The 25,113-nt window shown below is 46.2% G+C and overlaps 1 protein-coding gene across 1 annotated transcript in view; it reads right to left on the minus strand.

Moving 5' to 3' along the window:
- Positions 1-25,113, minus strand: part of LOC121554931 (receptor tyrosine-protein kinase erbB-4-like) — a 225,254-nt gene that overhangs the window by 151,837 nt on the left and 48,304 nt on the right. Inside the window, exons 3-4 of the mRNA XM_045212027.1 lie at positions 17,024-17,155; positions 14,824-14,889 (exon numbers count right to left, since the gene is read on the minus strand). Coding sequence (XP_045067962.1) covers positions 14,824-14,889; positions 17,024-17,155 — 198 coding nt within the window. The remainder of the gene's footprint in view (positions 1-14,823; positions 14,890-17,023; positions 17,156-25,113) is intronic.

The following is a 25,113-nucleotide window of genomic DNA, read 5'->3' on the forward strand; positions in this document are numbered from 1 at the left end:
TTTTATTGTCAGAAACACAAAACACACATTGGCCTTTCAAGGGGCTTCAGAGAGTGCACATGGTGCAAGTTTCCCGGACACAGATTAGGCCTAGTCCTGGACTAAAAATACATTTTTAATGGGGATTCTCCATTAACCAGGCATTTCAGTCCATATGACTAGGCTTTATCACCCTTTCTGTGTCCAGGAAACAGGCTCATAGAGTTGAGCTGAGGCTACAGAGTAGAGCTGAAGTTAGAGAGTACACTCTTAGAAAAAAGGGTTCCAAAAGGGTTATTTGGCTGTCCCCATAGGATAACCCTTTTTGGTTCTAGGTAGAACCCTTTTTGGTTTAAGTTAGAACCCTTTTGGGTTCCATATAGAACCCTCTGTGGAAAGGGTTCTACATTGAACCCCAAATGGTTCTACATGGAATTAAAAGGGTTCTACCTGGAACCAAAAATAGTTATTCAAAGGGTTCTCCTACGGGGACAGCCAAATAACCTTTTAATGTTCTAGATAGCACCTTTTTTTCTAAGAGAGTAGAGCTGAAGCTAGAGAGTTGAGGTGAGGCTAGATAGTTAGGCTGATGTTCATATGACAGCCTGCCAGTCTGTGGAGCTATATTTCTATGTTTCCCGTCTATTAGTGACAGTAGTGTGATTGAGATGGCTATCAGACGTCTCTCCTGAATGTGCTGCTTCCACTGCAGAGAGAGAGAGAGAGAGAGAGAGAGAGAGAGAGAGAGAGAGAGAGAGAGAGAGAGAGAGAGAGAGAGAGAGAGAGAGAGAGAGAGAGAGAGAGAGAGCTCAAAGACATTGCTCCTGCATTTTTAACAAAACATATAGATTTAGAGTTAGATAAAGTAGGATTTTTTGGCAGGGACATATACAGGATGCTACCCTCCACAACATAACCTTCATTCCAAACCAAAACTCCAAACCTACAACCTGATTTTGGACGGAATTACCCGGAAGGCTTTCGACTACCAAGGATTACTATTCCCAAACTATACAGCAAATGCTCTGGCAAACAAACAGAAACCTGAAAACACCATCCAACCTGGAACTGAGTGAGTAATGTTTAGTATGAAGCTATTTTTTACTTTCAAAAACCAAGCAGAAAAATACATTACAATGATATATTTTACTTTATAAGGACTGAATGCTAAGGCTACCAAGCTTGCTAGTACAAAGAGATACTATTTCAATTAGCACTGACGTGTGAAGTGAGAGGTGTCAAAGCCCTTGAGCCCAACAATGGCAGGAGAGTCGCACAGTCTACCCCAACCAAATGGAGAGGATATGAAGCACCCCCCACCCGCTGTTCAGAGGTCATTAAAATACAGTACTCTCTGAATGTAAAAAACGACAAGACACGAAAAGAGTACAAAATGAAACTCCTTTTGGGGAATCAGGAGACACTTTTTGCTGATTTTTATAAAAATGGGAACATAAGCAACCTTATCTTCCACACAGACCATCCCCTGGCATGGCACAGTGCTATACTAGCACACTAACCCTCTGTTAAGAGGGGGGGTGTTAGCGATGGGTGGAAACTCAGGATACTGGACAACGAGGACTCTGAGTCGTCTAATATTAATCTCTATACATCTGGAACCGTTTTGGTTCAAGGCAGCACCAAACAGTTCCAGCTGGACTTTCACCTAATAAAATAAATAGCTCAGCAGGAGAAGCTCTCCCTTGAGAAAGATACCCCCACCCCGAGCGGGTCAGACCAGACCTCTTCATTAAATAACCCCACAGAGCAACCCCAAGCACAAAGTCAACTTCCCAGCACAGAGTACTACTCCCTCATTGAAATGAAGGATAAATTCAACCAGAGGTAAGGCAGGTGGAGCTGGAACAGTAGGTGAACACACTCCAGTCAGCACAGACCCAGACAACAGTCCAGCACAACAACACCCCCTTAACTAGACCTGGATAGCTGGATCAGAGTGCTGGAGGAGAAGGTGAGAACGATGATGGGTGACATAGAACAACCCATTAGAGAGAACCCCAAGCCCTGGGGACCCCAACCCCTCTGAGCAACCCCCCTGTCAGACACCCTGATAGCCCTCATGATGACCCCCCCACACCCACTGAGGACATACACAAGCCACAGATTGTACTCCTTATGGACTCAAACGGGAAATACATACAAGAAAATAAACTTTTTCCAAAACACACAGTGTCTAAACTCTGGTGTCCAAACACCCAGCGCGCCCTAGACCTTCTGTCTGAGGACCGACTAGGATCACCCAGCCACATAACAATACACACAGGCACAAACGACCTGAGAACACAGCAGGAAAGGGTGGCCACAGCACTCAAGGGAGTGATAGAAAAAGCTTCTTCTACTTTCCCCAACGCACAAGTGGTTATCTCAACCCTGTTACCACAAAAATACTTCCACCCTGCTACCATACAGCGGGTAAACGCAAGTATTTCCTGTGACTGTGCACAAAAACCAAATGTCTACCTGGCCCACCACTCCACCCTGGACGTGAACAGCCTTTATGACCAGGCCCACCTATACAAGGCAGCAGTGCCCACCTTCGCCCGGACCCTAAAGGATATCGTCCTCAATCGCAGACCCAACACCTCACACAGGAGCAACAGATCAACAGACACCCCACCCAGACCAGCAAGACACTCCCCCAGGACCTACATATAGAGGACCCCCGCAGAGAGGACCTACATCCAGACCACAGCACCATCAGCCACATCTACCCCCACCAATTAACTCCCCCCCAAGTCAACCATGCCCACACCCCATTTAGGCCCCCTCAGATCAGACCTATGCCACTCCTACCCACCCCAAACCCCCACTCCCACAAAGAGGGCCTCAACATGAAAGTCACACATACGCCCAGGCCGTGAGCAGGCAAACAGGCCCAACACCCACTCTTACACTAGCCGAAGCCAATGGCATGTACCAGATGCTCAGCAGGCTCTGCTCACAATTACTGGCCTGAGGCCAAACCACACAACCAACAACATTAGACACTTTACGGAACACAAAGCCTTCACTATTTCATCTTGGAATATCCAAGGCCTGAGGTCATCTGCATTTGGCCTAAAGAGCAGGAATCTGGACTTCACCAAAGAAATCGGAAATACAGACATTGTCATCCTACAAGAAACATGGTATAGAGGAGACGGACCCACTGGTTGCCCTCTAGGTTAAAGAGAGCTGGTAGTCCCATCCACCTAACTACCAGGTGTGAAACAGGGAAGGGACTCAGGGGGTATGCTAATTTGGTATAGAGCAGACCTAACTCACTCTATTAAATTAATCAAAACAGGAACATTTTACATTTGGTTAGAAATTCAAAAAGGAAATGATCTCAACAGAGAAAAATGTCCTCCTGTGTGCTACCTATATCCCCCCACTAGAATCCCCATACTTTAATGAAGACAGCTTCTCCATCCTGGAGGGGGAAATCAATCATTTCTAGACCCAGGGATATGTACTAGTCTGTGGCGACCTAAATGCCAGAACTGGACAAGAACCTGACACCCTCAGCACACAGGGGGACAAACACCTACCTGGAGGTGACAACATTCCCTCCCCCATATGCCCCCCTAGGCACAACTACGACAACATAACCAACAAAAACGGGTCACGACTCCTGCAGCTCTGTCGCACACTGGGTATGTACATAGTCAATGGTAGGCTTCGAGGGGACTCCTATGGTAGGTACACCTATAGCTCATCTCTTGGCAATAGTACTGTAGACTACTTTATCACTGACCTCAACCCAGAGTCTCTCAGAGCGTTCACAGTCAGCCCACTGACACCCCTATCAGACCACAGCAAAATCACAGTCTACTTGAACAGAGCAATACTCAATCATGAGGCATCAAAGCCAAAGGAACTGAATAATATTAAGAAATGCTATAGATGGAAGGAAAGTAGTGTTGAAACCTACCAAAAAACTATTAGGCAACAACAAATTCAATCCATTCTACCTGGACAAAACGTTCCACTGTAATAGTGAAGGTGTAAACTTGGCAGTAGAAAACCTTAACAGTATATTTGACCTCTCAGCTTCCCTATCAAATCTAAAAATATCGAACAGAAAACCGAAGAAAAGTAACAACAGTGATAAATGGTTTGATGAAGAATGCAAAAACCTAAGAAAGAAATTGAGAAACCTATCCAACCAAAAACATAGAGACCCAGAAAACCTGAGCACTATGGTGAATCACTAAAATAATACAAAAATACACTACGGAAAAAGAAGGAACAGCATGTCAGAAATCAGCTCAATGTAATTGAAGAATCCATAGACTCTAACCACTTCTGGGAAAATTGGAAAACACTAAACAAACAACAACACGAAGAGCTATCTATCCAAAACGGAGATGCATGGGTAAACCACTTCTCCAGTCTTTTTGGCCCTATAACAGAGAACAAACAGCAAAAAAATATATATGATCAAATGTACATTTTAGAATAAACTATTAAAGACTACCAGAACCCACTGGATTCTCCAATTACATTGAATGAACTACAGGACAAAATACAAACCCTCCAACCCAAAAAGGCCTGTGGTGTTGATGGTATCTTCAATGAAATGATAAAATATACAGACCACAAATTTCAATTAGCTATACTTAAACTCTTTAACATCATCCTTAGCTCTGGCATCTTCCCCAATATTTGGAACCAAGGACTGATCACCCCAATCCACAAAAGTGGAGACAAATTTGACCCCAATAACTACCGTGGGATATGCGACAACAGCAACCTTGGAAAAATCCTCTGCATTATCATTAACAGCAGACTAGTTCATTTCCTTAGTGAAAACAATGTACTGAGCAAATGTCAAATTGGCTTTTTACCAAATTACCGTACGACAGACCACGTATTCACTCTGCACACCCTAATTGACAAACAAACAAACCAAAACAAAGGCAAAGTCTTCTCATGCTTTGTTGATTTCAAAAAAGCGTTTGACTCAATTTGGCATGAGGGTCTGCTATACAAATTGATGGAAAGTGGGGTTGGGAGAAAAACATACGACATTATAAAATCCATGTACACATACAACAAGTGTGCGGTTAAAATTGGCAAATAACACACACATTTCTTTCCACAGGGCCGTGGGGTGGGACAGGGATGCAGTTTAAGCCCCACCCTCTTCAACATATTAATATGTATCAACAAATTGGTGAGGGCACTAGAACAGTCTGCAGCACCCGACCTCACCCTACTAAAATCTGAAGTCAAATGTCTACTGTTTGCTGTTGATCTGGTGCTTCTGTCACCAACCAAGGAGGGCCTACAGCAGCACCTAGATCTTCTGCACAGATTCTGTCAAACCTGGGCCCTGACAGTAAATCTCAGTAAGACAAAAATAATGGTGTTCCAAAAAAGGTCCAGTTGCCAGGACCACAAATACAAATTCAATCTAGACACCGTTGCCCTAGAGCACACAAAAAACTATACATACCTCGGCTAAAACATCAGCGCCACAGGTAACTTCCACAAAGCTGTGAACGATCTGAGAGACAAGGCAAGAAGGGCCTTCTATGCCATCAAATGGAACATAACATTTGACATACCATACCTCCCATCCTTCTCTCCTCCTCTCCCCTCCTCCTCCCTGTGTCCTCTTCTCTTCCCCCCGCTAACGTACCATCACTGCATTCCATTACACCCGTGACGCACTACCGTTAGTGAAATTAAATGGCCTACTTACCAAAAATACATTTTGTCAAACAAATGACCTCATCGGTAGTGGCACACACACAGACACACACACAGACACACATACACACAGAGATAAACACACACACACACACACACACACACACACTATTTGCCTTTAAATATCCACTTAAAAATACCAGGCAGCCACTACAAATATAAAGTAATCAATCTCATAAAGTACGCTGAATATCTTCAATTTGAACAGGCTGCTGACAGGAGCATCAGTCACAGCACTGCATCTTATATCAAAACTGCCTGGCTGTCTGATTTTATGGAGCTGCAGAGGCCCTCCCTATGTTTCTAGAGGGGCTCAGGTGTCTGAGACAGTCTGGGGAGAGGGTGTGTGTGTGTGTGTTCGTGTGGTGTGTGTGCGTGTGTGTGAGTATGTGAGTGAGTGTGCATATGTGTGTGTTAATACGCATGTGCATTCGTGTGTGCGTGCGTGGCTGTTGTGTGTCATAGACCAGGGAGCCTGTTTAGGCACCTGCGTGTCAGGAGATAACACAGCCAGCTACCTAGCTATCGGTTAATACTGATGAGGGCGTTCTGTATTTAGTACTTGATGTGAGAGTATTATAGTGAGAGGCCTTCGTCTAGCAGTTTCTCACACACTGGCAATGTATGCTTCTGTCCTCTCAATGAGAAAGAGGGAGAGAGATGGAGGGAGAGAGATGGAGGGAGAGGGATGGAGGGAGAGGGATGGAGGGAGAGAGATGGAGGGAGAGAGTTGGAGGGAGAGGGATGGAGGGAGAGGTATGGAGGGAGAGAGATGGAGGGAGAGAGGGAGGGAAAGGGATGGAGGGAGAGAGAAGGAGGGAGAGGGATGGAGGGAGAGGGATGGAGGGAGAGAGATGGAGGGAGAGAGATGGAGGGAGAGGGATGGATGTAGAGGGATGGAGGGAGAGGAATGAGGGAGAGAGATGGAGGGAGAGGGATGGAGGGAGAGAGATGGAGGGAGGGATGGAGGGAGAGGGAGGGATGGAGGGAGAGAGATGGAGGGAGAGAGATGGAGGGAGAGAGATGGAGGGAGAGGGATGGATGGAGAGGGATGGAGGGAGAGGGATGGAGGGAGAGGAATGAGGGAGAGAGATGGAGGGAGAGGGATGGAGGGAGAGAGATGGAGGGAGGGATGGAGGGAGAGGGATGGAGGGAGAGAGATGGAGGGAGAGGGATGGAGGGAAGGGATGGAGGGAGAGAGATGGAGGGAGGGAGAGAGATGGAGGGAGAGAGATGGATGGAGAGGGATGGAGGGAGAAAGATGGAGGGAGAGGGATGGAGGGAGAGAGATGGAGGGAGAGGGATGGATGGAGAGGGATGAGGGAGAGGAATGGAGGGAGAGGGATGGAGGGAGAGAGATGGGGGAGAGAGTTGGAGGGAGAGGGATGGAGGGAGAGGTATGGATGGAGAGGAATGGAGAGAGGGTTAGAGATGGAGGGAGATGGAGGGAGAGGGATGGAGGGAGAGGGATGGAGGGAGAGAGATGGAGGGAGGGAGAGGGATGGAGGGAGAGAGATGGAGGGAGGGAGAGAGATGGAGGGAGAGATGGAGGGAGAGGGATGGAGGGAGATAGATGGAGGGAGAGGGATGGATGGAGGGAGAGAGATGGAGGGAGAGATATGGAGGGAGAGGGATGGAGGGAGAGGGATGGAGGGAGAGGAATGGAGGGAGAGGAATGGAGGGAGAGAGATGGAGGGAGATGGATGGAGGGAGAGAGATGGAGGGAGAGAGATGAAGGGAGAGGGTTGGAGAAAGAGGGATGTAGGGAGAGGGATGGAGGGAGAGGTATGGAGGGAGATGAATGGAGAGAGGGAGAGAGATGGAGGGAGAGGGATGGAGGGAGAGAGATGGAGGGAGAGAGATGGAGGGAGAGAGATGGAGGGAGAGAGATGGAGGGAGAGGGATGGATGGAGAGGGATGGAGGGAGAGGGATGGAGGGAGAGGAATGAGGGAGAGAGATGGAGGGAGAGGGATGGAGGGAGAGAGATGGAGGGAGGGATGGAGGGAGAGGGATGGAGGGAGAGAGATGGAGGGAGAGGGATGGAGGGAAGGGATGGAGGGAGAGAGATGGAGGGAGGGAGAGAGATGGAGGGAGAGAGATGGATGGAGAGGGATGGAGGGAGAAAGATGGAGGGAGAGGGATGGAGAGGGATGGAGGGAGAGAGATGGAGGGAGAGGGATGGATGGAGAGGGATGGAGGGAGAGGAATGGAGGGAGAGGGATGGAGGGAGAGCGATGGGGGGAGAGAGTTGGAGGGAGAGGGATGGAGGGAGAGGTATGGATGGAGAGGAATGGAGAGAGGGTTAGAGATGGAGGGAGATGGAGGGAGAGGGATGGAGGGAGAGGGATGGAGGGAGAGAGATGGAGGGAGGGAGAGGGATGGAGGGAGAGAGATGGAGGGAGGGAGAGAGAGATGGAGGGAGAGATGGAGGGAGAGGGATGGAGGGAGAGAGATGGAGGGAGAGGGATGGATGGAGGGAGAGAGATGGAGGGAGAGATATGGAGGGAGAGGGATGGAGGGAGAGGGATGGAGGGAGAGGGATGGAGGGAGAGGAATGGAGGGAGAGAGATGGAGGGAGATGGATGGAGGGAGAGAGATGAAGGGAGAGAGATGAAGGGAGAGGGTTGGAGAAAGAGGGATGTAGGGAGAGGGATGGAGGGAGAGGTATGGAGGGAGATGAATGGAGAGAGGGAGAGAGATGGAGGGAGAGGGATGGAGGGAGAGAGATGGAGGGAGAGAGATGGAGGGATAGGGATGGAGGGAGAGGGAAGGAGGGAGAGAGATGGAGGGAGAGGGATGGAGGGAGAGAGATGGATGGAGAGGGATGGAGGGAGAGAGATGGAGGGAGAGGGATGGAGGGAGAGGGATGGAGGGAGAGAGATGGAGGGAGAGGGAGAGATAGATGGAGAGGGATGGAGGGAGAGAGATGGAGGGAGAGGGATGGAGGGAGAGAGATGAGGGAGAGAGATGGAGGGAGAGGGATGAGGGAGAGGGATGGATGGAGAGGGATGTAGGGAGAGGTATGGATGGAGAGGAATGGAGAGAGGGAGAGAGATGGAGGGAGATGGATGGGGGGAGAGGGATGGAAGGAGAGGGATGGAGGGAGAGGGATGGAGGGAGAGGAATGGAGGGAGAGAGATGGAGGGAGAGGGATGTAGGGAGGGAGAGAGATGGAGGGAGAGATGGAGGGAAGGAGAGGGATGGAGGGAGAGGGATGGAGGGAGAGGAATGGAGGGAGAGAGATGGAGGGAGATGGATGGAGGGAGAGAGATGGAGGGAGAGAGATGAAGGGAGAGGGATGGAGAAAGAGGGATGGAGGGAGATGGATGGAGGGAGAGGGATGGAGGGAGAGGGATGGAGGGAGAGAGATGGAGGGAGAGGGATGGAGGGAGAGGGATGGAGGGAGAGAGATGGAGGGAGAGAGATGGAGGGAGAGAGCTGGAGGGAGAAAGATGGAGGGATAGAGATGGAGGGAGAGTCATGGAGGGAGAGGAATGGAGGGAGGGAGAGAGATGGAGGGAGAAAGATGGAGGGTTAGAGATGGAGGGAGAGAGATGGAGGGAGAGGGATGGAGGGAGAGGGATGGAGGGAGAGAGATGGAGGGAGAGAGATGGAGGGAGAGAGATGGAGGGAGAAAGATGGAGGGATAGAGATGGAGGGAGAGGCATGGAGGGAGAGGAATGGAGGGAGGGAGAGAGATGGAGGGAGATGGAGGGAGAGGAATGGAGGGAGAGAGATGGAGGGAGAGGGATGGAGGGAGAGAGATGGAGGGAGAGGGATGGAGGGAGAGAGATGGAGGGAGAGGGATGGAGGGAGAGAGATGGAGGGAGAGAGATGGAGGGAGAGGGATGGAGGGAGAGAGATGGAGGGAGAGGGATGGAGGGAGAGAGATGGAGGGAGAGAGATGGAGGGAGAGGGATGGTGGGAGATGGATGGAGGGAGATAGATGGAGGGAGATAGATGGAGGGAGAGGGATGGATGGAGGGAGAGAGATGGAGGGAGAGGGATGGAGGGAGAGGGATGGAGGGAGAGGGATGGAGAGAGAGGGATGGAGTAATAGAGGGAGATGTTTGGAAAACAGGAGGCTGCTGAGGGGAGGAACGCTCATAATAATGGCTGGAATGGAGCAAATGGAATGGTATCAAACACCTGGAAACCATGTGTTTGATGTGTTCGATACCATTCCATTGATTCCGTTCCAGCCATTACTATGAGCCAATCCTCCCCAATTAAGGTGCCACCAGCCACCTGTGGTTTGGAGGGAGAGGGATGGAGGGAGAGGGATGGAGGGAAAGGGATGCTGTGTCAGAAAGAGAGAGAGAACAGAGAAAACACAGAGAGGGATGGAGGGAGAGGAATGAGGGAGAGAGATGGAGGGAGAGGGATGGAGGGAGAGAGATGGAGGGAGAGGGATGGAGGGAGAGGGATGGAGGGAGATAGATGGAGGGAGAGGGATGGAGGGAGAGAGATGGAGGGAGAGAGATGGAGGGAGAGGGATGGTGGGAGATGGATGGAGGGAAAGGGATGCTGTGTCAGAAAGAGAGAGAGAACAGAGAAAACACAGAGAGGGATGGAGGGAGAGGAATGAGGGAGAGAGATGGAGGGAGAGGGATGGAGGGAGAGAGATGGAGGGAGAGGGATGGAGGGAGAGGGATGGAGGGAGATAGATGGAGGGAGAGGGATGGAGAGAGAGGGATGGAGGGAGAGAGATGGAGGGAGAGAGATGGAGGGAGAGGGATGGAGGGAGAGGGATGGAGGGAGAGAGATGGAGGGAGAGGGATGGAGGGAGAGGGATGGAGTAATAGAGGGAGATGTTTGGAGCACAGGAGGCTGCTGAGGGGAGGAACACTCATAATAATGGCTGGAATGGAGCAAATGGAATGGTATCAAACACCTGGAAACCATGTGTTTGATGTGTTCTATACCATTCCATTGATTCCGTTCCAGCCATTACTATGAGCCAATCCTCTCCAATTAAGGTGCCACCAGCCACCTGTGGTTTGGAGGGGGGGAGGAAAGAGAGAGAGAACAGTGTCAGAAAGAGAGAGAGAACAGAGAAAACAGAGAGAGAGAGAGAGAGAGAGAGAGAGAGAGAGAGAGAGAGAGAGAGAGAGAGAGAGAGAGAGAGAGAGAGAGAGAGAGAGAGAGAGAGAGAGAGAGAGAGAGAGAGAGAGAGAGAGAGAGAGAGAGAGAGAGAGAGAGAGAGAGAGAGAGAGAGAGAGAGAGAGAGAGAGAGAGAGAGAGAGAGAGAGAGAGAGAGAGAGAGAGAGAATGTGTGTGATGGAAAGATAGCAATACTAGAGAATTAAAGGGTGGGGATGAGGGGATGGACAGATAGAGATACTATACATAGGCCTACAGCAATGAGAATGAGTGACGTCCAGAGACAGGGGAAATACACGGAGAGCGATATAAGGGAAAAAAGAGAGAGAATATCACAGATGGAGAGAAATGAAAGAGATGCACAGTACAGTGACAGAAGCATATGGGGGGCCTGGGATACAGAGAGACAGACAGACAGCAGGCTGTGGCAGCAGTACTGAGAGAGGACATGAGTGATTCATTAGAGATAGATAACTTACAGATGTAGTTCTTCCTCAACTCAATCCTAATGGTGTTTTACTACAGGACTGTTACAGTACACCGTCTCCTGTTAGAGAGGAACGTAGTGTGTGTGTGTGTGTGTGCATGCATGTATCACTTATCAACCCCTATCTTCTGAGGCCTGTGCTTGTCCACAAAAGTGTTGAGAGGGTCCCACTAACACACAGCTGGAGACTGAGGTGTAATATAATATATTAGAACCATGATACAGTAGCTGTAGCTGTATATCAAACAAGCTGCCTTTAGCCCCATGCAGGCTGAGTGATGCTGAGTGGTTGAGTCTGTCTGTCTGTCTGTCTGTCTGTCTGTCTGTCTGTCTGTCTGTCTGTCTGTCTGTCTGTCTGTCTGTCTGTCTGTCTGTCTGTCTGTCTGTCTGTCTGTTTGTCTGTCTGTGTGTGTGTGTGTGTGTGTGTGTGTGTGTGTGTGTGTGTGTGTGTGTGTGTGTGTGTGTGTGTATGTGTGTGTGTGTCTGTGTGTGTGTGTGTGTGTGTGTGTGTGTGTGTGTGTGTGTGTGTGCCATTCCCGTGTGTACAGCCCAGGCAGACAGAGCACAGCTGACCCAGGTTACCTCTCACACCCTCACACAGCACAGCTAGCTTCAGACTTGCTTACAGGTGAGGCAACTGACTGTGTGTTGTTCAACAGTTTGACTTAATGCAGAGCAGCCAGTGGAGTGGGTGGCAGGGGAAATCACAGTGGTTTAAGACTGACGAGAAGAGGATTTAGAATCTGGCATCTTGGAAGAGGGCGGGAGCTAGGGCTGGAGGAGGAGACGATTGGGAGATGGGAGAGAGAGCGAGAGAGAGGGGGAGAGGGAGAGAGAGAGGGAGAGGGAGAGAAAGAGAGAGAGAGAGAGAGAGAGAGAGAGAGAGAGAGAGAGAGAGAGAGAGAGAGAGAGAGAGAGAGAGAGAGAGAGAGAGAGAGAGAGAGAGAGAGAGAGAGAGAGAGAGAGAGAGAGAGAGAGAGAGAGAGAGAGAGAGAGAGCCCTTTCCCATTCTCCTTTCGCTCCATTCACCAGTCCTGTTCATGTCCAGCCATATCGGGAGAGAGGGGGAGTCTATGGGAGGGCCACAGGACCATAGGTAATTATGCTTAAAGTGCACTCCTGTGCTGCCTGTCTCCCTGTCGGGGCTGAGAGGCATAGGAGGGAGAGAGAGAGAGAGAGAGAGAGAGAGAGAGAGAGAGAGAGAGAGAGAGAGAGAGAGAGAGAGAGAGAGAGAGAGAGAGAGAGAGAGAGAGAGAGAGAGAGAGAGAGAGAGAGAGAGAGAGAGAGAGAGAGAGAGAGAGAGAGAGAGAGAGAGAGAGAGAGAGAGAGAGAGAGAGAGAGAGAGAGAGAGAGAGAGAGAGCCCTTTCCCATTTTCCTTTCGCTCCATTCACCAGTCCTGTTCATGTCCAGCCATATCGAGAGAGAGAAATTTGACCCCAATAACTACCGTGGGATATGCGTCAAAAGAAACGTTGGGAAAATCCTCTGCATTATCATTAACAGCAGACTCTTACATTTCCTCAGTGAAAACAATGTACTGAGCAAATGTCAAATTGGCTTTTTACCAAATTACCGTCAGACAGACTACGTATTCACCCTGCACACCCTAATTGACAAACAAACAAACCAAAACATTTATTGATTTCAAAAAAGCTTTTGACTCAATTTGGCATGAGGGTCTGCTATACAAATCGATGGAAAGTGGGGTTGGGGGAAAAACATATGACATTATAAAACCCATGTACACAAACAACAAGTGTGCGGTTAAAATGGGCAAAAAACACACATTTCTTTCCACAGGGCCGTGGGGTGAGACAGGGAAGGAGCTTGAGCCCCACCCACTTCAACATATATATCAACAAATTGGCGAGGGCACTGGAACAGTCTGCAGCACCCGGCCTCACCCTACTAGAATCTGAAGTCAAATGTCTACTGTTTGCTGATGATCTGGGGCTTCTGTACCCAACCACGGATGGCCTACAGCAGCACCTAGTTCTTCTGCACAAATTATTTCAGACCTGGGCCCTGATAGTAAATCTCAGTAAGACAAAAATAATGATGTTCCAAAAAAGGTCCAGTAGCCAGGACCACAAATACACATTCCATCTAGACACCGTTGCCCTACATCACACAAAAAACTATACATACCTCAGCCTAAACATCAGCGCCTCAGGTAACTTCCATCAAAGCTGTGAACGATCTGAGAGACAAGGCAAGTAGGTCCTTCTACACCATCAAAAGGAACATCAAATTTGACATACCAATTAGGACTTGGCAAAAAATACTTTAATAATTTATATAACCCATTGCCCTTTATGGTTGTGAGGTCTGGGGTTCGCTCACCAACCAAGAATTCACAAAATGGGAAAACAACAAATTGAGACTCTGTATGCAGAATTCTGAAAAGATATCCACAGTGTACAATGTAAAACACCAAATAATGCATGCAGAGCAGAATTAGGCTGATACCTGCTAATTATCAAAATCCATAAAAGAGCCGTTAAATTCTACAACCACCTAAAAGGAAGTGATTCCCAATTCTTACATAACAAAGCCATCACCTACAGAGAGATTAACCTGGAGAAGAGTCCCATAAGCAAGCTGGTCCTGGGGCTCTGTTCGCAAACACAAACAGACCCCACAGAGCCCCAGGACAGCAACACAATTAGACCCAACCAAACCAAAATATAATTACTTGACACATGGGAAAGAATTAACAAAAAAACAAAGCAAACTAGAATGTTATTTTGCCCTAAACAGAGAGTACACAGTGGCAGAATACCTGACCACTGTGACTGACCCAAAATTAAGGAAAGCTTTGACTATGTACAGACTCAGTGAGCATAGCCTTGCTATTGAGAGAGGCCGCCGTAGATAGACCTGGCTCTCAAGAGAAGACAGGCTATGTGCACACTGCCCACAAAATGAGGTGGAACCTGAGCTGTACTTCCTAACCTCCTGCCAAATGTATGACCATATTAGAGACACATATTTCCCTCAGATTACAGAGACCCACAAAGAATTCGAAAACAAATTCAATTTTGATAAACTCCCATATCTATTGGGTGAAATGCCACAGTGTGCCATCACAGCAGCAATATTTGTGACCTGTTGTCAAAAGAAAAGGGCAACCAGTGAAGAACAAACACCATTGTAAATACAACCCATATTTATGTTTAGTTAGTTTCCCCTTTGTTCTTTAACTATTTGCACATTACATTTGAAATGTCTCTATTCCTTTGCAACTTTTGTGAGTGTAATGTTTACTGTTAATTTTGAATTGTTTATTTCACTTTTGTTTATTATCTATTTCACTTGGTTTGACAATGTAAACATATGTTTCCCATGCCAATAAAGCCCTTTGAATTGAATTGAGAGAGAGAGAGAGAGAGAGAGAGAGAGAGAGAGAGAGAGAGAGAGAGAGAGAGAGAGAGAGAGAGAGAGAGAGAGAGAGAGAGAGAGAGAGAGAGAGAGAGAGAGAGAGAGAGAGAGAGAGAGAGAGAGAGAGAGAGGCAGAGACTGCAGAGTACTCACAGCTTTGACACTGGTCCTCCTTGGGGCCCCAGCAGCGACCGTTACAGGATTTGTGACACTTCTGGCCTGTGGACAAGAACATGAACGTATACTGTTACACCAAGTACACACACATCCATGAAACGAAAACACCACAACTTTAACACACTTCTCTACCAAGAACCTGGTATTGACTGTCATTTTACAAAACCCAAAGTGAGTCTCTTTCGTACATGGTCCTTCGAGACGGGTAAATACATTTGGCCTGAAACATGAGTTGTTGGCAGAGAGAGAACGTTAGATATGCTATAATCATCTCATTACTATAATCTTACTAGATTCTCTACCAAGCACCTGGTAATCTCTGATATGAGTGACACAATGTACTCTACTGTTTTGTTTCCTTAAAGGTAGACTCAGCAAAATGACGCTGCCACGGGCAGCACCACAGATATTGAGATGAGTGAGATGCAAGACTTCGCTCTCACACAGTCACACACAGTATCTGCACAAGTGCACGGGTTCACTTCCCACTGTTTCAGCGTGGTAGCCACGGGACCAAAACAGCGGAGAAGCTGAGTCTACCTTTAATGCACTACTAGAGTTACTAACAGTGTGTTCTCTCATTAACGACTGCTGCAGGGGAGAGAGACAGCAGCAGTACCAACTAGCTAGACATTCTGCTGTTATATTAGCGTTAGCTGTGTTTTGGAGGGCTTAATTGACTGCCTGGTAATTGCAGTGTGAGGCTGGATGAGTGGGGTGTTCCAGTTCAGCTAAGAGTAATTACATTGAAGACACTTTCTCTCTGACATCTCTAGCTACATCCCCTCCCTTCCCCTCTCCCTCTCTCCATCCCTCCCTCTCTCCATCCATCCCTGACACTTTCTCAGACTCTCCATCTACTGCCCTTTGTTACACTTCCCTCGCTCCCTACCTATATGATAATTGAGTAAGCTGGGGAGATGGGTCAAAGATAACATATCTATACCTGAGCCCACACAGAGTTTTCTTTGGTCTCTAGCTAAACCATGAAAAGCAGGCGAAAGAGTAATAACCAGGCTTTAGTGTCCAAGGTCTTACTATCTACATTCTAATTCCCCCTGACCTTCAGTACAACTATCACACTCTTTCTCTCCACATCATAATGTTTTATTACTTCTTTAAAACAGAAAAAGCTGAAGGTTAAATTGTCAAAACGAAATGACTTTACAAGTCTTATGGGTTTGGCTATGAGAGGTAGAGAGAAATATATGTGGATAGATTGGGGGTGGATTTGAAATTCCTTTCTTGTTTTGAAGAGCCAATGAAAACAGGAACAAAAAAAAAAACTTGCTCCAAGAATATGGAGAATACAGCCTTAAAATGCATTACAAGTTTTCAGACCTCCTTGATCTTTGCCACAGTGTGTAGTGTATGTATGTATGTATGTGTGTGTGTGTGTGTGTGTGTGTGTGTGTGTGTGTGTGTGTGTGTGTGTGTGTGTGTGTGTGTGTGTGTGTGTGTGTGTGACAGAGAGTCAAATGATCAAAATTATTGAGTGAGACCAGTAGAGAGAATGCAATAGAAACTGACACTTCATCAATGCTGTAAGTTGTGTTTGAAGTATGATTCAGAGGTTGCACTAGTACAGCTAGTCATGAATAAAAACTAAACACATGTAATACATATACAATGAACGAAAAGCAACATAATATACTGAGTATACCAAACATTAAGAACACATTCCTAATATTGAGTTGCACCTGGCACCCACTACCATACTCCTGTATATATATCCCTCCTGTATATATCCTTCCTGTATATCCTGCCCTGTATAACCCCCCCTGTATATCCCACCCTCCTGTATATCCTCCCGTATATCCCCCCATATAACCCTCCCCATATATCCCCCCATATATCCCCCCTGTGTATTCCCCTTCTGTATATCCCCCCTGAAAATACCCTCCTGTATAGCCCCTCCAGTATACCCCCCTCCTCTATATATCTTCCCCTTATATCCCCCCCATATTCCTCCCCTGTATCTCACCCCCCCTGTATACCCCCCCATATATCCCCCCTGTATGTCCCCCTCTCCTGTATATCCCCCCTGTACATCACCCCCTGTATATCCCCCACCCGTATATCCCCCCTGTATGTCCCCCCCTGCATATCTCCCACTTGTATATCTCTAGTAGTAATTAGTAGATGTTTCCTTCTCTTTCATTGATGAGCTACTCACACGTAACACTGCTATTGGTGGGCACCACCAGAGGGCTGACGCGGGCGTTCTTGACGATGTCTTGCCAGTGGATGGTGTCTGCATGGCACAGGAACTTATTCTGGTCGACATACACACCGCCTTGTAGGATCTCTGTGGGATACGATAAAACACAAAGAAACACATCAGGACAAAGTACTGACCCACACACATAAAGATGCACAAACACACACGGACGCACGCATGGAGGCATGCACAGACACACACACACACACACACACACACACACACACACACAGGTGTACACAGTTAGATTTGAGAGAAACAGGTAAAGGAGACCTCAGCCCTGACTCCTTCATCCTCCGCCAGATAAATATGATGGATTAAACTTTTAGAAGGTCAGAGACAAATCCTTGTCTTATTGCTGTTATTATTAACCATAATCTAGTTTTGTTGTTGTTTTTCCTCTGTCCTCTTCCTCAGATTGGAGACTCATACCAGCAGACACACACACACGCACGCCACAGCAGACATAAACATAGGAAATAAGTATGTTACCCCCCCATGATACCAAATCCATCCAGCCTGGATTTTAACCCCCAGCGAGCGAGAGAGAGAGACAACAACACTAACAATTTTGTAATTTCATATTTCATCAGGGGAGGGAGGAGAGGATGAGATTATATTCTGGCTGAGTCCCAAATGGCATCTTTTCCCTACAGGCCCTTGTCAAAAGAAGTGCAATAAAGGGAATAGGGTGCCATTTGGGATTCAGCCCCTGTCTTCTAATATGAATCATACTGTCCACCTCGGATCAGAGAGTTTACTGGGAGTGGGGGCGATCCAACCCATCCCCTCTTTTCACCCCCACTAACTTCCCTTCTTCCCACAGTTAAATATTGTGTTCTCTGATTGGTTCACAGAGGGCAGCCCCAATTATTCTCATCCTTGGATTCTCAGAGAGAGTCCTTATCAGACCTAATCTAGACTATTCTCAAAGAGAGTCCTTATCAGACCTAATCTAGACTATTCTCAAAGAAATACCTTATCAGACCTAATCTAGACTATTCTCAAAGAGAGTCCTTATCAGACCTAATCTAGACTATTATCAGAGTTTTTATCAGACCTAATCTAGACTATTCTCAAAGAGAGTCCTTATCAGACCTAATCCAGACTATTCTCAAAGAGAGTTCTTATTAGACCTAAGCTAGACTATTCTCAAAGAGAGTCCTTATCAGACCTAATCTAGACTATTCTCAAAGAGAGTCCTTATCAGACCTAATCTAGACTATTCTCAAAGAGAGTCCTTATCAGACCTAATCTAGACTATTCTCAGAGAGAGTCCTTGTCAGACCTAATCCAGCCTCCCGCTGAATAAAAAACTAAATAAAACCCCAGCTTGTTGCTTGAAGATTAGCATTATTTACAGAGATGGCTTTCTCTCTCCCCACAATTGTGTGTGTGTGAGTGTGTGATGGGTGGGGGGGTGGGGGTGGGGGGGGTTCTCTAACTCCCCACAAGCAGATCAGCGAAGTACAGCTGAAACAGATGAGCAGTATTCATAACCCCTATGGCTGGCAGAAGCCCCGTAACAGAGTGTGCGTGTGTGTGTGTGTGTGTGTAACCTAGCAGTACCTGTAGCAGCCTGATTAAAGTGTACTCCACAGATGATTGGAGGTGGTGTTAATATGTTTTCTGCTTCTCTCTACGGGAGGGAAGGAACTTGGTGCTCATCACGGAAATTAATTCTCAGCCACACTATGGGAGGGATGGGAGGGAGGGACGTTCCGCTAGGTTTGTGTGTGTGTGTTTGTGTGTGTGTGTGTGTTGGACGGTTACGCTAGGGTACGTGTGGCACTCACAGCACAGAGGAGGAAGGAGGGAGCAACCACTGCTCATAGGCAAACTGGGCCGTGCAGGGGGCAAATAAACACTACCAAACAAACACAGCACAAAACCTCAGCATAACTTCCCTGACCCCCAATGTGTTTTTATGGACCAGAGGAGAGGCAATGTGGTGTGTGTGTGTGAGTGTGTGTGTGTGTGTGTGTTAGCACATGGTTGACTTGTCTCTTTGAGCATGGATGACCCTCTCTGCATGCTCAGGCTCTGCTCAGTGATTCAGACTTCTTAGTTTTTAAACATGAGGTAAGTCAGACAGATAGGAGGAATGTTGTTCACAACAAAGAGAACCAGAGAGGTAAAAGCTTGGTAAGAACACAACCAGTATCTGATTGTTGTCACAACATTAAGACCCTAATAAAATATAATTGTGAGAAATATTGTTAAAAAGTAATACATTTCCACAGTTCAATTGTCCCCAAATGACAACCAACAGTCTAGACTTATTTTTGAATGTACCTTTATTTAATCAGGGAGTGACCATTGAGACCAGTGTATCTTTTACGATGGAGCACTGCATATTCAACCTCACAAAATATATACAAAAAATAATACAATATCAAACAAATAAAATACAGCACAACACATATTGCACGTACAAAAACAAATATACACAATACACACAAAACACAATCAACCAAAACAAAGACACACTTCATTATACAAATCCTCTTTCCGCTGCCTGAACTGCCCTAGGGACCCCAACGCATCTATTCCAAATGTATTTAGGAGATCATTCCAAACATGCGGAGCAAGAAAACTAAAGTCTGACTTATCTTACTCTGTAGACACCAAAGGAGTCTCCATAGTTAACCAACTCTGTGAACAGGTTTAATAACTTCAATTTTAAATCTTAACAGTGAAGTTAGGTAAGTCGGAAGCTTGTGGAGCAAGGCTTTGTAAACAAAAAGAGCTTAATGAGGTGATCCATGTGACTTCAAAGAGGTCCAGCCAACCTTTTGGTAAAGAATAGTGATGAGTAATAAAACTGTCTCCTGTGATAAAACGAAGGGCGCTATGAAAAACGGCATCCAGGGGTTTAGGAGTAGAGGCAGCTGCACTTTGATTAATAGTATTACAATAATCAAGAACAGGTAGAAAGGTTGACTGCACAATCTGCTTCCTGCTGATTAGAGAGTGACAAGATATGTTTCTGTAAAAAAAAAAAAAAATGTAATCTTAGTTTCTTAACAAGCTTATTTGTACGTTTCTTAAACGATAAATCATTGTCAAATACCAAGGTATGTATATGCAAGGACTAGTTTAATTATAGTACCATCCGATGTGTGAAGATGTAATCCATTACATTTACATTTACATTTACGTCATTTAGCAGACGCTCTTAGCCAGAGCGACTTACAAATTGGTGCATTCACCTTATAGCCAGTGGGATAACCACTTTACAATGTTTTTTTTTTTTTTTTTTTTGGGGGGGTAAGGGGTGGTTAGAATGATTATTTTATCCTATCCCAGGTATTCCTTAAAGAGGTGGGGTTTCAAATGTCTCCGGAAGGTGGTGAGTGACTCCGCTGTCCTGGCGTCGTGAGGGAGCTTCTTCCACCATTGGGGTGCCAGAGCAGCGAACAGTTTTGACTGGGCTGAGCGGGAACTGAGACAATCTTACGATAGCTTGAAAACAACATGTATTTAGTTTTGCCCGTATTAAGCACGGCTTTTAAAACAGTAAGATACAGAGGGTGGTGCACTAAGCCGAGCGCACCATTGGGTGCACACTGCCTGCCCTCCAGGACACCTACAATCCCAGGTGTCGTAGGAAGGCCAAGAAGATAATCAGGGACCCAAGCCACCCGAGCCATGCCCTGTTCTCCCTGCTTCCTTCACTCAGACGCGGGCAGTACAGGAGCATCAGGGCACCTTGCTCCTCCCCCCTCCCTCCCCTTATGGATATTCTACCCCAAAAAACAATTACCCTTCCCACACCCACCCCGCAATGGACATTCATCATTGTTATAGCGTAAATAAGTATACATTACTCTTTTTTTATTAATGTTCCATTCACTCCTCACTCCCCCCCACGCTGCTCCCCCATGTACATTCCCCAATGGACTCTTCCCCTGCCCCCACCACCCAATGGTCATTTATCATTGCTACAGTTGTCAATGTGTATATTATTATTATTATTATTATTATTATTATTATTATTATTATTGTTACTATCCATATTTTGTCTCATTGACTTTCACTGTACCCTGCAATTACATCTGTGTCCCTGTACATGGGACTAATAAACTTTTTGTTACTATCCATATTTTGTCTCATTGACTTTCACTGTACCCTGCAATTACATCTGTGTCCCTGTACATGGGACTAATAAACTAAATCTACTCTAATCTAATCGAATCGAATCTAAAGGCAAAACATACTAACAAAAGTACTGCAAAAGAAAACAGCGCTAACTCTCCTACACAGTATTCTGTGTGCTCTTGATTACCTACGACTGCCTGCTACTCAAGGTGCTGGTAGCTGCTGCTGGAAGTTGGTGTGTGTGTGTGTGTGTGTGTGTGTGTGTGTGTGTGTCTGTGTGTGGCTGGTAGCGTATAGTGGAGGCCTCTGTTGGTTGTTTAGTGGGTTGAGAACGGACTCGTAATTAGCCAATTCACTGAGCCTGTGATCCCAGCTATCCCTTGTCCCCTGAGCCAAACACACACACACACACACACACACACACACACACACACACACACACACACACACACACACACACACACACACACACATCTTTGAACTACAATGGTATGGCAAAACATCTCTTCAGCCTCCCTCCCCTCCTCCCTCCATCCCAAACAGACCATCGGAGGAAAGTAATAAGAAATGTAGGAAAGCAGAACAAATGTATGCAGCCAATTATTCCAAGGGGTAAATGCTCCTTCTGTTTTTTAATTGCAGAGTGGGGATGAATTGTATTAAGTCTGGGAGGCAGATATCAAACTTGGCTCGTACGGCTCGAGTGGTTGGAATTGGAAAAGGCATTAATGGACACTTTAGAAAGGATGCAAATCATTGTCTTGTTGTTATTGTGCTATCTAATAAAATGAAAGGTGAAGATCATTCAGTTCAGATGCTGTACATGTATGTTTTATGTGACTATGTGGGGTCATTCTTTCTAGTGTGTGTGTGTGTGTGTGTGTGTGTGTGTGTGTGTGTGTGTGTGTGTGTGTGTGTGCGTGTGTGTGTTTTCCAAACCTGCCTCAAACACCACCAATTCCCTCCATTCTTGTGCTGTGAAAGTCTTAACATGATAAATGGCTTAATATTCTCAATTACAAGATAAGGGCACCTCCATTGCATTTATAGTGGGAGATTGCAGTTTTGCACTTTTTTTACAAACAAATTCAGGCTCACATACACTGTAGCAGATACAGCTGAACAGATAATGGGGTTGGACAAAAACGTGCAAAATCTGATGCTTATGTAATTAGGAGAACATGTTGGGGCAAACTCCTTTTGTCACACGCACAGGCACACATACACACACACACATGCGCGAGTTGACTCATAACCCCCAGTCCCCGCGGTTAAATCCATGAGGCGGACGGGTTTAGTTTGGTGAAGGGCGGGTGGATGGCGGGTTGAACAAAGAGGAAACAATACCTTTAAAAAATCCATGAATATATTATTCTTGTGCAATTGATATCTATAGGCTACACTGAGGTTTTTCTTTCATTATTTTAGGCTATCTGGCATAAGTGCATAAGCCTAAGCTTTAGGGCCTACCTGTACGTGTACCAAATAGCCTACACTCCAATCCCCAATGTCTGAGTTTAATTCAATGAGAGAAAAACTGTTAAATGGAGAGACAAGGACCAGAAAAGTAATGTTTGGGAAATATTTAGTGAAGTGGTAAAACAGGATGATAGCAGTGTCGGCTATGTTACGTGTCATGATTGTGAGGCACTATACAAATTCGACAGTCACAAGACAGGGACTTCAAATAGGCCTATGGCACGTCAAGGGAACTATAGTCTATGGTTCTAAGATGAACTTAGCCTTAAGATGCTTTTGGGAAACCGGGCCCAGATGGGTTAAATGGAAACTGAAATATGTACACTGACTGTAGGTCTATAACCTCTCATATGTGGCCTTAATATGAACTCCTACAGAATTAAGCATTTATTGCAGTAAAATTATACACCAAATGTAAGCACAATTTTGAATCAGGACCAGGAGTGTAGAGTGGATTTTTACTTTATCACATATAATCGGGCCATTGCAGATGGGTTATTAGCAATTGCAGTCGGGTGCTGGTGAACAAACAGCTGACCCACGCACCACTAACACACACACACACACACACACACACACTGAAACTCCATCCTCCTGATTCAAAAACAAAAACTCAAACAGGAAGTACCAGTGACACACTCAATATGGAAGTGGTCAGATGAAGCGAATGCTAAGCTACTGTTTCGCTAGCATAGAATGGAATATGTTCCGGGTTCATCCGATGGCATTGCAGAGTTTACCACATAGGTCACCGGCTTCATTAATAAGTGCATTGACGATGTTGTCCTCACAGTGACAGCACGTACATATCCCAACCAGAAGCCATGGATTACAGGCAACATCCACACTCAGCTAAAGTCTAGAGCTGCTGCTTTCAAGGGGTGGGACACTAATCCGGACCTTTATACAAAATCCCGCTACGCCCTCTGATGAACCATCAAACAGGCAAAGCATCAATACAGGACCAAGATCAGATCCTACTACACCGGCTCTGACGCACGTCGGATGTGGCAGGTCTTGCAAACTATCACAAATTACAAAGGGAAACCCAGCCGCGAGCTGCCTAGTGATGCGAGCCTACCAGACGACCTACAGGTCTTCTATGCTCGCTTCGAGGCAAGCAACACTGAACCATGCATGACAGCACCAAATGTTCCAGACGACTGTGTGATCACGCTCTCCATAGCCGATGTGAGTAAGACCTTTAAACAGGTTAACATTCACAAGGCCGCAGGTTGCACCAGGTTGCATACTCAGAGCATGCGCTGACCAGCTGGCAAGTGTCTTCACTGACATGTTCAACCTCTCCCTAACCCAGTCTGTAATATATACATGTTTCAAGCAGACCACCATAGCCCCTTTGCCCAAGAACACCAAGTTAACCCGTCTAAATGACTATTACACCATAACACTCACATCTGTAGCCATGAAATGCTTTGGTTATGGCTCACATCAACACCATCATCCCAGACACTCTGCACACACCCCAATTCACATACCACCCCAACATATGCACAGATGACACAATCTCTATTGCACTCCACATTACACTTTTCCATCTGGACAAGAGGAACACCTACAGTTGAAGTCGGAACTTTACATACACTTAGGTTGGAGTCATTAAAACTTGTTTTTCAACCACTCCACACATTTCTTGTTAACAGACTATAGTTTTGGCAAATTACATGTGCATGACATGTAATTTTTCCAACAATTGTTTACAGACAGTTTATTTCACTTATAATTCACTGTATCACAATTCCAGTGGGTCAGAAGTTTACATACACTAAGCTGACTGTGCCTTTAAACAGCTTGGAAAATTCCAGAAAATGATGTCATGGCTTTAGAAGCTTCTGATAGGCTAATTGACATCATTTGAGTTAATTGGAGGTGTACCTGTGGAAGTATTTCAAGGCCTACCTTCAAACTCAGTGCCTCTTTGCTTGACATCATGGGAAAATCAAAAGAAATCAGCCAAGACCTCAGAAAGAAAATTGTAGACCTCCACAAGTCTGGTTCATCCTTGGGAGCAATTTCCAAACACCTGAAGGTACCACGTTCATCTGTAAATACAATAGTAAGCAAGTATAACACCATGGGACCACGCAGCCGTCATACCACTCAGGAAGGAGACACGTTCTGTCTCATACAGATGAACATACTTTGGTGTGAAAAGAGCAAATCAATCCCTGCACAACAGCAAAGGACCTTGTGAAGATGATGGAGGAAACAGGTACAAAATTATCTATATCCACAGTAAAACAAGTCCTATATCGACATAACCTGAAAGGCCGCTCAGCAAGGAAGAAGCCACTGCTCCAAAACCACCATAAAAAAGCCAGACTACGGTTTGCAACTGCACATGGGGACAAAGATCGTACTTTTTGGAGAAATGTCCTCTGGTCTGATGAAACAAAAATATAACTGTTTGGCCATAATGACCATCGTTATGTTTGAAGGAAAAA

This window comes from Coregonus clupeaformis, chromosome 40, assembly GCF_020615455.1.
Source record: "Coregonus clupeaformis isolate EN_2021a chromosome 40, ASM2061545v1, whole genome shotgun sequence".
Classification (NCBI taxonomy): Eukaryota; Metazoa; Chordata; class Actinopteri; order Salmoniformes; family Salmonidae; genus Coregonus; species Coregonus clupeaformis.